Source organism: Melopsittacus undulatus, chromosome 2, assembly GCF_012275295.1.
Source record: "Melopsittacus undulatus isolate bMelUnd1 chromosome 2, bMelUnd1.mat.Z, whole genome shotgun sequence".
Taxonomy (NCBI): Eukaryota; Metazoa; Chordata; class Aves; order Psittaciformes; family Psittaculidae; genus Melopsittacus; species Melopsittacus undulatus.
In genome coordinates, this window is record NC_047528.1 from 96,339,658 (window position 1) to 96,356,430 (window position 16,773).

At 39.9% G+C, this 16,773-nt stretch overlaps 1 protein-coding gene across 3 annotated transcripts in view; it reads left to right on the forward strand.

The window, feature by feature from the left end:
• The window catches only part of APP (amyloid beta precursor protein), a 210,389-nt gene that overhangs the window by 85,883 nt on the left and 107,733 nt on the right, over positions 1-16,773 (forward strand). For all 3 annotated transcript variants that reach the window (XM_034074572.1, XM_034074573.1, XM_034074574.1), the window contains exons 4-5: positions 5,742-5,854; positions 7,294-7,487. In XM_034074572.1, coding sequence (XP_033930463.1) covers positions 5,742-5,854; positions 7,294-7,487 — 307 coding nt within the window. The remainder of the gene's footprint in view (positions 1-5,741; positions 5,855-7,293; positions 7,488-16,773) is intronic.

Here is a 16,773-nt window from a genome sequence, read left to right on the forward strand (position 1 = left end):
TAACATAAGATCCAGCTTAACGTATCTCATGCCCAAGTTCAGAGGAAAGCAATGCCGTGAGCCAGGGCAGGTATCTATGCCTGGGGGTTTGGAATGGCAGCAAACCCTCATTCAGACCAGGTTTTGACAGGCACAGCCTTTCCGTCTTAATCTGTAGATAACAAGTCTAAAATAGTGAAGTACACCAAGACTGGTTCTGTATGTCACTAGATAATTGTGCTTACTGAATCATTTTACTGAAAAATGAAAAACATAAAGCATCTATGGGTGCTTTGCATCTTCTCAGCTTTTCTGTACTTCTAAAGAAAAGAAAAAGAATTTTTTAATGTCTCTTCTTTGCCCTGGAAGCCAATGTATTTGGCTTGCACTCTGATGCAGATTGCAGTGAACTTTTAATTACCAATGTAATAAATAGAAGAAAGCATCATACAGAAAGACTTATATAAATATCACCCTTAATAAAAGTACTAAAGCTGTATGGCTGCTTACATAAATGTAATAATATTTGTGTAACATAGTATGTAATAACTAAATGTTACTACATTTGTATAACTAAATGTTGGGTAGGCACAAGGACTAGCAGAGGTGTTGTGGGGAGCTGAACTTTGGCACCTGGGGAGCAGAGCAGAGCAAAGCCAGGGACAGGAAAAAGTGCAGGGCTGACCTGCTCCGTGCTGCACTGTGCTGAGTGCATGATGACTCGGGGTAATCTGTGCAGAGTCACAGTGAAAAGACACATCTCTGAATATTCTCAAATATGCGTGGTGCAAGCACTTAAGCTTTTATGTGCATTTTAGCAAGGGCCTTGTTCTTATTGTTGACACAGAAATTGAAGCCTTGAGTCCTAGAGCCTCAGCATGTGTGCTGCCTCCTCATGCAAAATTTAGCACAGGCTTTGTTTGAAAGTATTCCTCGGAACATAATTTGCACATGGTTGTTTGTAGTCTGGGATCCTAACCATCTGCATCCATCCAATGTCATGGATTTTGGTTTATTTACCTTTATTATCTAACCTTTTTCTGTGCAGTGGTGGATGGATTCTCGCATCCCATCTGGTTTATGTAGTGCATGGAAAGTCTGATGATCAGGACTGTCTCTCAGGATATAGTATTTTTATATTTAATTACTTTTAATAATTGATTACTTTTCACTGATAATGTACCTGCCATTAAACAGGTTAAGTTAGTCATCTTATGAGTGAGCCTTTTTCTTCCTAGAGAAGATTTAAAAGAGTGTATGATCAGTTGCCTTCACTATAATCTTACTTCTTACTAGAGGTTGAGTCTTGATGTAACGCTTTTCTTCGTCTCTACTGTGTTGAAAAATGAAATTTCTGAACCAGAACTTCTGGTCTTACGGCCTGAAACCTGTTGTTGTTTCGAGAGTATTTTTCAGAGAATAGGATGTACTTGACCAAAATAAAATTATTTAATAGTAAAATGTGGCATCATAACCTTTGGCAAAACTGTCTGAAAAATGTGAACTGCTGCTCTGTTGTAATACACCAGGATGGGGTGATAGGAAGAAGTATGCTACAAATGTAATGGAGAATTGGGGATCAGGAAGGGGATTGCTAACATTAGGAAGCAAATAATGAGAATTATAAAATGAAATTAAACTGTGACGTACTGTGTTAGCACAATTCATGTTCTACTGCTGTGCAGTAAAAGAAAGTGCGGGTTTGAGTTAGCAACTAGCAACTTATCAAAAGGGCAGGCAGTGGATTGTCAGCCTTCAGCTAAATGAATGGTAGGCACAGGATGGTGTTTTTTAATGTGGTGAAGTTATCTCTGCCCAGAATTCCCCTTTGGGACTGTTTGTGCCAGACTGGTTAGAAACCCACAAACCAGAGAAGTCTGGTTTTGTCCAGCCCTTCCCTGCAAGAGTGGGTAAACAGGTACTGGAAAACAAGAAGTTCTTACACTAGTGTATTGGATCGCTTGAGGGAGTTTATTGATTTATGAGTTCACCACAAGTCAAATTGTGCCGTGGTGGTTTATTATTGGAGTACCTCAGCAGAGCACAGATGTACAGCTGTAATCAAATACAAGAGATGCTGAAGAAGGCAGAAGAGTACAGGAAGAAGTGGTAAATACAAGACCAACAGAAGTAGTGCCAGTGGTGGTGGGTAATTCGTGGTGTGGATTTGTTACAAATTCTGTAGACCCTTCCATCCCTGGCATGGTTGTGGTTTAGCCATGATGTACTGGTGGCTTGATAGGGCAGTGGTGGTAAGGTGCTGGTAAGGACCAGGAGACAGTGTGGGGCCAGGGAGGCTTTTAAGGCAATGCCAGTACCTAGGGAAATGCTCATCCAACTTGAGCCTCACAGGCAGGGTGTGAAGGACTGTGTGGTGGGGTACAAGTTGGTATGTTGCTGTACTGGAAGAAAAAATAATACTGGAGTTGTATTATGTACTGATCTCAGCACCTGACAGTGCAAGTTACAACCAGTGCTGGGCTGGGATGATCCCTCAACCAAGAAAAATGCAGTTACCTCAGTCATGGCTTATACTGGCAAACAGAAGTATTACTGTAAATCTTACTTATTTTTAGAGCCATGCACATTGGCCCCCTCTTTCAGGAGGCAAAGGATTGGTTGTTCCCCCTGCGTATGGTGTGGGTTACTTGTTGAAGAAAGTAAAGAATCTCCAAAGTCTTAGAATTCAGCAGCATTCAAAGTTAAATATGCACTGGAATGACACAGGTAGAAGCTTCTATACAAATCAGAAGTGTTTGACGTGCTTCTTTCTGATGCATTTGTGTTTCTATTAGACTAGCCCAGGCAAAATAAATGTTGCTGTTGTCAAGTGGATTCAGTTTAGTTCATCAAACTGCCACTTGAACATTAATTTATTTAAAGCAATGACCAAAATAGAACAAAAGTTCAAAGCTTTGCATTAACCTTTAGTAACAATTATAATGAAATTAATGCATAAAGTTTCCAGTGCATGAACTCTTTGCATTTGTAAATAATGGGCAGAATTAGATTTTATTTGTAATAAAAAATTGAATTGAAGGCAGAAGGTATCGCATGCAAAGTTGCAAGTGATTGCTGCTGCCCAGATGTTCACAACCCTGAATAATTTATTAGATTTCTGTATAATGAAGTGGGTAGATTAAACAACCACCCTTCTCTCCAGCTCATTCTTTCCTTCTGAAAACCGTAGGGGAGCTTGTTCCAATGGATTGTTTATTTCTCTGAAATTCAGAAAGTGGCTGCAAAATGGAGTCTCATTTGAAATGAGAATTTGGGTTGCTGTGGGGATTCTGTTACCTTATTTTCAAGGAATCTGATTTTATAAAGCAGATGCACATTTTGTGTATAAAAGTCAAATCTAATACTCTACATTCAATTATATCCAAATGTCTTGTGTGTCTTTAGTGTGCAGCCATTCAAGAAAGTGGGAAGTTTTCATTGTTTAGGTGGTTTGGGGATTTTTTTATTTCTTTTTTTTATTTTTGTGAGGGTTTTTGTTTGTTTTGTTTCTAAATTTACATACACACTCATGCATACTGTTAATGACACCGCAGCCCAGGCTGCCTTGCCCAGAACTTTGGACGTGCAGCTTTCCATCTTGCACTTGGCGGCTGTAACTCGGTGGTACATCCGTATTCATTACTTTGGCCAAAATGACATGGGGTTATTTTTGTCAGTGGTGAGGGATACCATTAATTGCATTCTAACTTCAGGCACACAATATTCTGATGATACTGCAGGGAGTTAAGGTCAATGGAATAGCTTCATTCAGAGGTTATCTGGTGAATGTGTACACATTTGGACTTATGTGCTGTGCGTGTCAAAGTCAGACAGGTGATGCCAGCTCACACACATGCTTATGTGCGCAGCCTCTGAAATTGGATGTAGTTTGCTGGAGTAAAACACACTCTAGGAGTTTGTTTTGTTTGTTTTATAGAGATGTTTGCCTTAAAGACTGAATGTTTTGCATGCTTGAACAGCCAGAAAAGTGTAGCTGCAGTTCTGTATGCAGTCTTCTGTCCCAGGAGAGCAAAGTCAACGTGCTCTGTGAGTCTTCAGCAAAGCATCCATGTGCTTGCTTAGTGCTCAGGTACTTGACTAAATTGAAGCAGTAGCAATTGCCAGTTACTTACGTGCTGAGTGACTTTGGGTATGTGGCAGGATGGTCCCCTGCAAAGACAAGTACAGCTAAAAAAGCCTTGCAGATTTATTCAAATTTCAGGGCAAGATTTGGGTGTGATATCACTGGCAGCAGACACTTTGTTAACAGAAGCTGCAGATTTTGTATTTTGGGTTACAGAAAAGTGTTTTAACCCCCTACTTTTGCAAGTTTATTTTGGAACCTTTAGAAGCCATTTCTGTTAATAATTTGCAGCCATTACTTGTCACTGGAGGATAAAGTTTGCAAAATCCTTTGTATCCTGATAAACTAACTGACTGGCTTTTAAATGCTTCAGATCAAAAGCACTGAACTATAGAAAGGAATTCCATGTGAAATACACATCTCGGTGATTCGCAAAGGTGTATACAAATGCTTGCTGAACTCTGCTTTGTTCCAGTGCATTGGGTATTGGTTGTTTTTTAAACTTTGTACACCTCAAAGGCGACTTCATCAGCTTCCTGAGATGACCCACTGCAGAAACAATGAACTCGTAGTCATCTTACTTTGATTGATTAACCTTTACTGCATCCATGCAGCCACTGGCCACCTTGGTTCATCCATTTAACACACAGAGGCTACAGTTTTTTGGAGGTTATGGACAAAATGTGCTTCAGGGAGCTGATGACTTCTGCCAGCTGAGTCATCTGCTTTCACAATCCAGTGTCCATTCAGTGTATCGATGTCTTCAAAGTATTCGGTAATTTTTCATTTAAAAGAAAAAGAAAAATCTTCAAAGGTGTTGCAGGTTATTCCATTGCAATGCCAGAATTATGCAGAATTATGGTGACTTTAGTCCAGTAAATTGTGTTACTTATCAGCTGAGTTTCTTCTTACTTGTTAGTACTAAAGCTGTGAGCATTGTATTTTTCATTAGTGTACAGATTTTTGTTCTACTGCTGAAGACTGCACAATCTCTTTAGTCAGTCATGTCCTTGGTAAGAGCCTTTTCCCCCCATTTCAACCTGTCCAGTTATTCAGGTGATCCATGTATCACCTTGTTTTCTGGCTAATGAGCTCGACTTGCTCATCAGCCTTCTAGGCTAACCTTTGTCTGGCTGATGAAATGAGATTGCAATAAAGAGGCTGCATCAACTCAAATAGTTAAGTGGACTGTACTGCTGTTCATGCTGTAATTTAGTAGAAATACTCTCAACTTGTTTAAAATATGTGTTGGTATCATATTCATTTTGTGTAGAAAAACTAAATATTTCAAAACACTTAAAGCCCTCTCCCTGCTGCTACTCAGCTGCAAAATGTATTTGTCTCTCCCTGTCCCCGCGCTCCCCTTCCAGTAACTGGATCCATCAGGACCTAACTTCATGTTGCAGCACATACATGCCTTCGATGGGTCCTGCAAGTTTCCAACTGGATATGGTAAAGTTTTCATCATATAATACATCACTGAGATCAAAGGCAGGAGCTACTTTGAAATGGAAGGTTTAAAGAAGAGAGTAGCAGAAGCACCATTTAGAAATTGTTCCATTCTCTGCTAACAGACACTGCCCCTTGTTCATGGAAGCTGCCCTATGTCTGGCTAAAGGTTTAACAGGATGAGGTACTGGAAACAAAATTAACATTTTGGGGTTTGTTTTTCTTTCAGTGGGCGAGTTTGTGAGTGACGCTCTTCTGGTACCAGACAAGTGCAAGTTCCTTCACCAGGAAAGGATGGATGTGTGTGAAACTCACCTGCACTGGCATACTGTTGCAAAAGAGGTATATTCATCTGTTTTAATATTTCCCACCTTCCTTCTTTAAAGCTGTATCACTCTTCTGAGGATGAGTTTAAAAACTGCAATGAATGTTTGAGCAAATGGTATTTTGTTCTGCTTTGTAAGGGAGTCTCCAGAACACACCAGTCCACTGTTGGATATTTAACTCTGACTCTTGGAACACTGACCCTGTTTCATAGCACTGGATTTTTTTTCTTCACATCCACTCACACACCCACCATGTTTTCTGCCTCCTTTGGCTTCTTGTGTTAGTGCTGCTCTGGAGCTGAAAACTGATTACTAATGCGTAGGCTTTGCCTTTATCGTTGTCCTCAGTATGGATATTGGTATGCCAGGTGCTTCACGGAGATCAAACAGGCTTTAAAGAATGTGGTATATGAAATTCAGTGTAAAAGAGTAAGAGAGCTGATAACACATAGGACTAGCTGAATGCATTTTGCAGCCAAGCACAGAGTTTTTACAAATCACCAGTGATTTACTGAAAATAGAAATAAACCTAATATTATTGCTAATGCGCTTGGACATTCTTTCTGTCCTTATGTAGAGAGGTTTTAGGAGTAAGAATGGAGATGAGCTGCAAGATTTCTGGCTGCTCTCAATTGGAGCCTCTTAGTTTGTATGTTATCCCACCTTCTGGAGGTCAAAATTGAAATGTGCTCAGCAGCTTTTCAGATTTTCTGTTTTTGCTTGAATCATACTGTTGTTCTTCAAATGAAGCTTTGAAGACACCAAACTTCATGCAGGCAAATCCTAGTCTATTTTAAGTATATGTAAACTTAGAATGGCGTAGCCCTGAAGAACACTATCACTGTGCACCATTGAACTATTTTCCTTTTTTCATCTGTCCTGTGTCACTACATCTTTATGTCCTACATTGCTATTTCTTTAAGGTGTAATTATGCATTACTGTTTTCCAAACAAGGCTAGAAGCTGTCAGAGCAGATAAAGTGTGTTTCCAGTATGATAGGTATTTTAAATGTTAATCTGTCTTGCAGTGAACTCTTCAATAGCATTAATACATCAGGATCAGGATTAATACATCAAATTAAACAATATTCTGCCTTCAAGTTTGCTGTTTATGGGGCAGAGCCTGTGAGGATTTTACACAAGAGGATGCTGAATTGTCTTGTGTATGGGAGGAGACGAGTCTTTCTGTAATGGGAATGATTAAAGGGCAGGGAAAGGGAGAGCTTGTTGCTTACAGTGGTCATGTGGACAAAGGTAGGAAGCTACTTACCATGCAGGTAATGAATGCATACATGGCTATCCTGAATTGTCTCTCAAAATCCAGAGACCATGCAGTTCACCAGCTTCCAACTCCTAAGGCAGAACACAGACCCTTATATTTTCTTAAGATCTGTGATATTTTTTCTAGCCTCCTCCATGACAAAATTGTTGCTGTTTTCTTTCTATTTTCTATAGTCCTGTAGTGAGAAGAGTATGAATCTGCATGACTATGGCATGCTGCTGCCCTGTGGAATTGACAAGTTTCGTGGTGTGGAGTTTGTTTGCTGCCCATTGGCAGAGGAAAGCGACAATCTTGATTCAGCTGATGCCGAAGATGATGATTCAGATGTCTGGTGGGGAGGTGCCGATGCAGACTATGCAGATGGAAGGTTAGAGTGACTTTCTGTCCTTCAACTTGTTATCATCATATTAAAATGCCAAAAATCTGTCTAAAAGACCTCAGTGTGTAAGAGTCACTGCTACTTGTAAGTGAACTGGCAAGTACAGTGGTAGAAAACATCAATGTTCTCATCTATTTTTTACTTGATACAGACCAGCTTTTTGTTAATAAGCGTTTTGTTAATATCATTCTTGTGCTTTTGATGCCCTCATCATTTCTGCAGTGAGAAATATTGCCATATTAATAACAAAAATGCTTAAGTACATACTTTCTGACAACTAAATGATAAATGCTGTACTCTTAAGATGCTTCATTTGCAGTCCAGGGTACTGCAGCAGATACTCAGCCAACATAACTGTTGGAGGTTTTGAAACATCTTCATTCATAATAGGTATTAACCATGTGCCATTATTACTGTAAGAATGTTTTTCTGCTGACAATTACTTTCTAAATGTGATTTAAAAGAAAATCTGTTTTAATATCTAGCTTCTGACAGATTCACTAATAGCTGCTGTGAAGATGGAGTATGGAGTTTTCCTTTTCAAGTTGGATGGGAAGTGGATGGGAGAATACCATGCTTGTCTTTACCTTTTAACATCCCCCATGCACATAGGCTAATTTTGAGCCATACACAGGTTATGACTGTGTTTAACTGAGTGGTCTGGTGCTGTCAAAGTCTTTTCATAAAACTCTTTGGAGCTAACGCACTTACAAGAACAGAATATAGTGTTATGTTCTTGCAGCTGAATTCAAACAGCTCTTAAGATGCTTTCTTCATAAAACTAAGATCTACATTCAAATTCTGTTTATGCTCCCTAGACTTGTATCACTTCATACTGTGCTAATGCAGTATTTCTACTTCCTTGTTTATGATACTGCATCTTGTGCAAACAATATGCAAAATCCAGAACTTCAGGCTGATTACTAGTGGTTTCAAGGAGAGCCCTGAAAATACATTGGAGACTGAATCAAGTGAATAATGTGGAAAGTTAATAGATAATCCAGATGGAAACAAGTTTGGGAACAGTGTAGAGATGAAGGACAGAGATTGAATTGCTGTAACTTGGTGCAAATAGATGGCATTAAAACAGTGAAAAATTAGAAACCGTGTCCTGGTGGGCATCTAAGTCTCTCCTGACAAAGCATTACCAGTTGTTGCAGGGAAGAGTTCTTTGTGGATAACGGAATAAATTTAATTAAAATACGTATTTTCACATTGTAATTTCCAGTTTTCTCTCATAAATTGGAGTGGATGGTCAGGAATGCTTGATGCAAGAAACCGGCATCCAGCAACATTGCATCTTCCACCTTGACACCTTGAGACTTTTTTCTGACTTGTGCTTCCAGCACCTGTCAAAGTGTCGCAATGCATAACCCTTTCACAGCCTGTGGACTGTTGCTGTGTCACTTCTGTATATTTCATTTAGATATTGATTGGAACAGGTTCTCTTAAAGTAAGAACTGAGTGCAGACCTTGTTCTAATTGAGGCAAATTTGCCTTTTTTTCATCTCATATATATGTATGTGTATGTATATATTTATGCATGTATGTATATGTATGTATTGTATATATGCATATGTGTGTATATATACACATATACAAGATAGTATCTTATATACCTTATCTACATATATTTATAGCAGTATGTAAAATACATAGATAAAAAGCTTTTCTTTCATATATTTGATCAAAAATTCCTGAACTATTTTAACTAAGAGTTCACAAGGGTATATATAGAATATCTCTGTTTGTATGGCAGCCCATTTCTGGTTTTTTCATATTTGTCACTGAACGTTTAATTTACTACTCTAGCCCATTTTATTCCTCATAAAGCAGTTTAGTATCTGAAGTGATGAGTTCAAGAATAACTTCATAAATTTTGTATCCTCTAGGAATAGAAGCTGTAATTGCATTTGAATCTATTTCTGAAGCTCCAAGCAAATACTGATTTTTTTTATTATTTTTATTTTTTCTCCTCCCATAGAAGTGAGTGCAAAAGGAAAATTAAAAGATCCTTTTATAGGGCACTTCAGCTGCAGATGAAGAGCCAAGCAATTTGCAGTTCTTTTACACCGACTAACTCATATTTCTTGCTGCCTTTTCAGCCTCCCAAGTGCATTTTAACCATGTGTACTGGTGCCAGAAATACTCTTGAAATGTAGTCATATGGAAAAAAAAAGAAATTACTCATTTTTTATGCTGCAGTGGGTGGTAGTTAAGATTTTGTGTGTGTATATTCATATATGCATGACCATATGTTTGTGTGAATGTAAATATATATATGCCTTAGTCCTAAGCTGATTGTGAGGGAGAAAGGAAGTGAGAAGTAGGGGCATACTTGCCTAAATGTTAAATTCACAATATGCTGTGCACCTCTGTTTCAAGTGCTTACTAAAGTCCATATTTTTCACCTTGCATGGGTTATCTCACACTGATGATGTTTGCTTTGTTTTGAAGCCTTCAAAGAGTTCAACATCCCTTTCTGTGTAAATACATCCTCAGTGTGACACTGTATGAAGGGAAGAGAAGGTGCTGGTAGCTTCTGCACTGGCTAAAGCCAGTGCCACTGCTTAGCAGCTCTGAACAAAACCCTGTCAGATGAGTTTAGGTTCTTTATGAAGCCTCTGAGCAGGGAAGGGTATGTTGTTAGTACATCAGTCGGGTAAAACACCATCAAAGTATTTTCCTCATTCAGCAGTAGCTTCTACTTGGGTTAGATCAGCAAGGTGGAAGTTGTCAGTGTCTTCCAGTTGACGGCTTTTAAAATACACTGGGAGCATTCCAAATCATGCTGTGTGTTTTAGGGAGGGGGGCGCTCACCAGTCCTGGGGAGTACTTGTGTTCGCTTTGCCATTTTTGTGACCACTGCTGAAAGTGCTGGAAAACACTTCTATTTGTGCAAATATGTGAAAATTAGAAGATACCAGCTCGTCTTTAGGAGAAGGATTTCATGCTGTTAATCTGCCACAGGTTTGTGGTGGGAATTCCACAGCATTTCTGTTGCAGCAGTTACAGGATTGACCATTTTTGGCCATTTCTAACCAGAAGGCACTTTTTCTGGCTAAAATTATTTGTCAATACCATGTGAGTACTTCAGTAATTACCTTTCTATTTTTTTTTCTGTTTCATTAAAATCCAGGTTTGGTTCTATTGTACAAATAGGGCCTTATAGATGCTTTTGTCATGCATATCTCCATGTCTTCGGTATATAGAATTGCCAGGTGGGCCAGCTGGAACATAACCCACTTCTTGCACATAAGTAGAAACAAGTCTTCTATAAATTACCTCAGCTGCAAGATTCCATATTCCTTGTTTCTCACATCTGGCTGTGGAGAAGGCTTCACAGCCAGATGTGATTTGTCTTTCACCTTGCCCTTGCCCAATAGTACTCCCAGGGAGTGAAACCTCCAGGCTGGCTGCTTCATGCTCCCCTCTCTGTCAAACAACACTGGAAAACACTGTGCACAAACCACCTCCCCATCAGTGGGTAGCAGCAGGGTGACTGCTATGTGCCTTGTTGTGTGGGCCTTCAAAGGGCTGTGGCTGCTTTGAGATGCCCAAGTCAAAGTGAAGGTGTTTGAAGTAGAGATGCCAACGTGAAAAGCAATTTATTATGTCCTTGTTTCTCAAAAGTCCTGTTGTGGCAAAGCAGAAGTTGACAAATGTAGGTGATGTATTTGAAGTGACTTTGTATCTCAAACTATTCATATCTGAATTTTAAATGTTTACATTTAAGATTCTGACTATCTAGAGAAAACCACACTGCAGCCTTTATTTTGCAAATGCCTTTTTCCAGACTGTTTTGTTTTTTACCTCCAACACTTGTCTCTGGAGCACTGTGTTTTCTTTTTTGTTTTGTCATGGGTATTTCCTTCTGCACAGGCAGAAGCAAAGCTCAGCAGCACCTTATATCTGTGCCATCAGGGGCCTATAGGGATGCTGGTGAGGGACTATTCATTAGGGACTGTAGTGACAGGACAAGGGGTAACGGGTTGAAACTTAAATGGGGGAGGTTTAGATTGGATATAAGGAAGAAATTCTTTACTGTTAGGGTGGTGAGACTGGAATGGGTTGTCCAGGGAAGTTGTGACTGCTCGATCCCTGGCAGTGTTCAAGGCCAGGTTGGATGAAGTCTTGGGTGACATGGTTTAGTGTGACGTGTCCCTGCCCATGGCAGGGGGGTTGGAACTAGATGATCTGAAGGTCCTTTCCAACCCTAACTATTCTATGATTCTATCAGGAGCAGGTGAAGGGAGCTTGGGCTGCGGTGCTGTCATAGGCAGACATTCTTCTTACCTGGTGTCTGACCACCACCTTGGTCTGGGTGTAAAAGGATATGGCTTGCCTCGTGGTGTGGCTTGTTCCTAGCACCTGGGGGAAGGAGGGAGGCTGTATTTTGGTGACGGTGTAATATACCCCTTTTTTGTTCCTGAGACCAACAGGCAAAATCTGTCCATGCTTTTGAAATTGCATCATGTCATGCTTGTCCTGAAATAGCATTAACTGACTAAGAGGTCACGAGTACTTTTCAGCAGTGGTGTTCTTTATTGTTACCCACACCTTTAATTAAAATTTACCTTGAAGACTGCCTGAGGGGCAGCCAGACACAGGTGCTGGTTTCAATATAGCTGCAGATCTCTCCCTGCATAGCTACAGCTCAGTCAAGTGACCTGTAAGCTCTGGCTGTCCTTGAGACTCGGCAGAGCCTGGTGGCCCTCCTGCCTGGACATGGGCACTTGCTGGAAGCTTTGGTGTCCTTGGTGTCCAAGGTTGAACATCTTTAGGAGTGATGGCCAAGCTGGAAATTTCCAGGGTTTGTCTACATCTGTCTCAAACGTGTGTGTCCTCTCACTCTGTCAGAGACCTCCCAGGCTTTCCTTACCACTGGGGAAACAGGCTGTGGTCATTTTCCTTCTTTCACAGCAGGAAAACTGAGGCATGATAAGTCTTACTGTTGAGGGTTATATCAAGTCCCATGGCTCAGGAGCAGAAAGAAAATAATGTGTTAACTTCAGCCGAATCTCATTTTCCTAGACAATCTGAACGTATTTTCAAGGTCTGAAATAGGAGATTTCAGTTCTCATTGTTGCTCCCTCAGCAGGTTAGGCCAAATTAATTTTGTCTGTTTGTGATATAAAATGTATGTTGAGGCTGATGTTACAATTGGGCAGTGTTGTAAATGTCGCGTTACAGGGAGCAGTGTATTTTATAAGGGTTTGGTTTACAGTTCCTCATAAACTTCTGCCAAGTGATTTTTTTATAGGATAGTTAATATGGTAGTTTTTTTACTACAATAAATAATACAAAAGGGTGCAGTCACTTTGTGCTTATAATTAGGCATCTTGTGAAGTAAAACTAAAATAAATCTGTGCTGCATAGCATGGTAATCATGTTGTCCTCTGGTTTTGCAGCCCTGTACCAGACTCAGTTTAAGGATGAGTGTTCATCTCCCAGATGTTATAAAAAAAAAAAAAGGTAGTTAAAGTGCTGCATGGTTTCTGACTGCATAAAGAGTTTGGGTTTTTTGTCAATGGTGCCTGGGAAGACTTACTTTTTTCTTAATTTCCTCCTCCAACTCTAATCAGAGAAATCCTGAAAGGCTTTTAAAACTTGTCAGCTCTTTCTAATGGTGAAAGCAGTGTTGTATGTGTGCCTGTTATACTGAATTATTTCCAGGTGTATCCCTATGCTCTTGATTATCAGCCTTGTTCTAGTGTTTGGGGAAGAGGAGTCACAGGGGCCCAACAGAATTGCTTTGTTGAGTAATTTGTTGAAGATCCTCACTTGACATGCAGGAAACATGCAACTCATTTCTTTCACTCTCTAGCTCTTTTTCTGTTCTTATCTGTGCCTTCAGTGGTGTAAACATGTCAACACACATTTTGCCTAGTGTTTTCACTTCAAGAATGTCTGTAAGTGAACCTCAACATCAAATTAGTTACAACTGGAATTCCCCAGAGTGTGTCATTAAATCAGGCTGTCATGAGGTGTGTTTAAATTGGCCATGGTCAGTGCCCTGATCTGATAAAGCAGCACACCGAGTCCGTGTGGCGTGTCACACTACTGCCGTGACACAAAGTAGGCAGACAGGCAGTTGGGATGTCTGCCTGTGGAGTGTATTTATGAAAAATGCTGAAGTCTAAATTGTGACGCATAAGCAAATATATTTGGTAGTACACAAGAGTCAGTATAAGAATTTTGAAAGCCAACTTTAATGGGGTTTAGTAATTTCTATACATGGGAAATTCTCTTTCCTTTTGTAAGTGTAGCTGTGACTACCTACTGCTTAATTCTCTTTGGGTTCCTGCATGCCAGAGCAGTGAGGATTTAATGTAGGCAAGAGTCAGAGACCTGCTGATGTTTTAATTGTGAATGTGGGTAAAGCAGGCAAATGGTAAACCCAGCATGGTCATTCTTCAGTGTTCATCAAAAAAGGGCTATCCCAAACATGAAACCCTCTTGCTCCATTTCTCCTGATTACATCTCCCTGTGTTCCTCTCACCCTTCTTTTTACCATACTTACCTCTTGGAATGTATTTGGAAATACAGCATGAAAGAAAAGTCTTTCAGGAATTGTTTGACTCAGGTGTATTTTTGGCCATTGCATATTAACTAAACAGAGAGATTAAGAGAACGAAACAAAATGCTGTAATCTTCCTTATCTATTGCTCTGATGGGAAATCTGGTCTCTTTGGTGTTTGAGCTACAAAGAAGAAAGAAAGGCAGCTTGAACATGGAGGGAAAAAGTGAGGAAGAGTAGGAGGATGAGGGTATGTATTGTATAATGTTGGTATGTATTATCTCTTCCCATTTTAAAGATAGGTTTCTGTGTTGCATCCCCAGATGGGATGGACATCCCATCTGAATGGACAGACTTTTGACCATATGATTTGTGATGGCTGTCAGGAGTTGGGGGTCATTTTCTTAATTACACCTGCAGGGAGGTTGCATTTCTGACACCTGGAGTAAACCCCTGCTTTGGCCATGTGGATCTTGGGGTGTCAGTCCCCATGCTGTGGGGAAGCTCTACACTGCTGAGGAAGAGTCAGGCCCTGAGTGTTGTCACGATATGGAGTGGTGGTGTTGAAAAAATGAGGCAGGGGGCACATCTTTCTGAGGTTCTCACAACTTCAGTCCTTCAATTTTTGTTTATTTCCTCATACTTGCATCTAGTATGTAGTGGCATTGTGTTTCTTGACCATTCCCTCCTCCTCTTCTATTGTTCTTACTGTTAATATTGTCTTGCCAGCACTGAGTCAAAAATCCAGGCCTTAATTAGAAGCCCAGCTCTGAGCCCAGAAGATTTGTCCAAAAAAAGTAGAAATGGGATGTCTGGAGTCCTTTTGATGTTTTGGCTATTCTAAAGCTAAAAAAAGAGTTACTGATGAAGAAAAAAGGAAGGTGCTGAGGCTCAGTTCTTCATTGGGAACATGCTCAGTGGAGCAAAAAGGATATTAAAATTTTGTCTCTGTAGGAGCATTCATCTGTTTTCAAGCCATCTTGTTACTCATCTTTAACAACGAGTTCTTGTTGATGTAAGCTTTTTCATTAATTTGGAAAGTCACTTTCTAATATTTCAATGAGAAATGCTCCAGTGGGAATCTCCTAAATGATTTTTTAAAAACATAAATAAATCCACCCCCTGCTTCCCAGCACTTGAGCCGTTAAAGCTGAACCAGACAGGAAGCTGGACAAAGAGTTTGTACTGCAGGTTCTGACTTAGAAGCAGGAAATGGCTTGCATTTGGATGGCTAAAATGATTGTACTTTTCCCATGCTATGCTGACTGAGCTGCAGTCTGTTCATAACCCCTGGAAATGTAAGGAAAACTGAACCTTGTGCCAGTAATGGTAAGCTATTGCAGTGGTTCATGGACTGCTTGGTGGAGAGCTAGGTCATCCGTGACACAGGAGCAGGAAGGGGTGCAGCCAGGGGCAGTGTTCTCATCAGCTGTCCTAATACAAATTGTTCCTAATTGGGAGCCAGTGCCCTCAAATGAACACCAGGAATTACAAACTTGATAAGTTTTTCTTGCTTTTTTTCCCTCCTCTGCAGTTTGCCATCAGTATAGGTTAGCACCAGTTACTGGAATAGGTGAATTTTTCAGTACAAGATTTGCACTAAATTGGTTTGTTAGAGAAACTGAATTCTTAAGTATTTAATGCTAAAGCCTAATTGCTTTTCTTTATAAATTAAACGAAGTCATCAGCAAATGTAGGAATAATGTTACTTCTGTTGAATAACTCCAAGTATTCTGTCTTATTCACATCTTTTACATGTTATTAGAATATTGTGTCTCATATTCTTACATTAATTGGGTTTGTGTCTCATGTTGGCTGTTACTTAATACTCAGTTCATCATGTATTTTTAATAACATTTTTTAACCTTTTTTAATGTGGAGGTTATGATAGAAACACCAGAGCATTAATGATTTTAGAAAGACCAAAGTGTTGGATTTCTTCTTGGGACAAGTAAAGTTAGAATGGAATTGATGAAATCGCATTGCTCTGAGAGGTAATTACAGCAGTGCTGAGCCGGCAAATCCAATCACCATTTGAGTATAAAGCATTAACTGAAGTGATGGATGAGGTTATGGGTGGAGAGAATTAATGTAATTGAGGAGGTGATGAGCAGAAGATAGCCAGGCTTTCGTGACCCCTGGTGAAAGCAGTTTGCTAGCTGTGCAGGCTACTCACATGACTCCAGTGAATGTTAAGCTGGTTTCAGGAGGTTAATGGCATCAAACTTGCACATTTAGTAGAAGGGTAACTCACAGGGAAGGGTTCCTTTTTTTTGACCTCACAAAAGAGGCATCAGCTGCCGTGTTTTCCTTAAGTGACAGGCAAAAATTTTATAAGCAGAAGTTCTGAGTTGTTGCTTGCAGTGATTTGTGCCAACTGAAATATAGGAAAGGGTTGTGTAGTAATCAGCTCAAGAAACTCTTCAGATCTGTCTGCGAGATGTTCTAAGAAGTTCTTGTGACATCAGGATATATATCAGCCCATTACAAGCACTATACTACTTACAAGGCATAGAAAAAAAAAAGGAAGTGAGAAATTTACAGTTGGGTTTTTCAACACATACTGTCACGTCAGCGTGACTGTTCACTGGTGGATGTATTCTGGGTAACCCCTCCATGAAGTTAACCAGCAGTTCCTGCTGTTGTTTTATATTCCAGTGATATTCGTGTTCTGTACTAGAAATAAGAGCTCAGCATTGGGGTGGTTTGTGGAAATCCAAATTATTCCACCTCTTGTGATGCTGTGCTATTAAC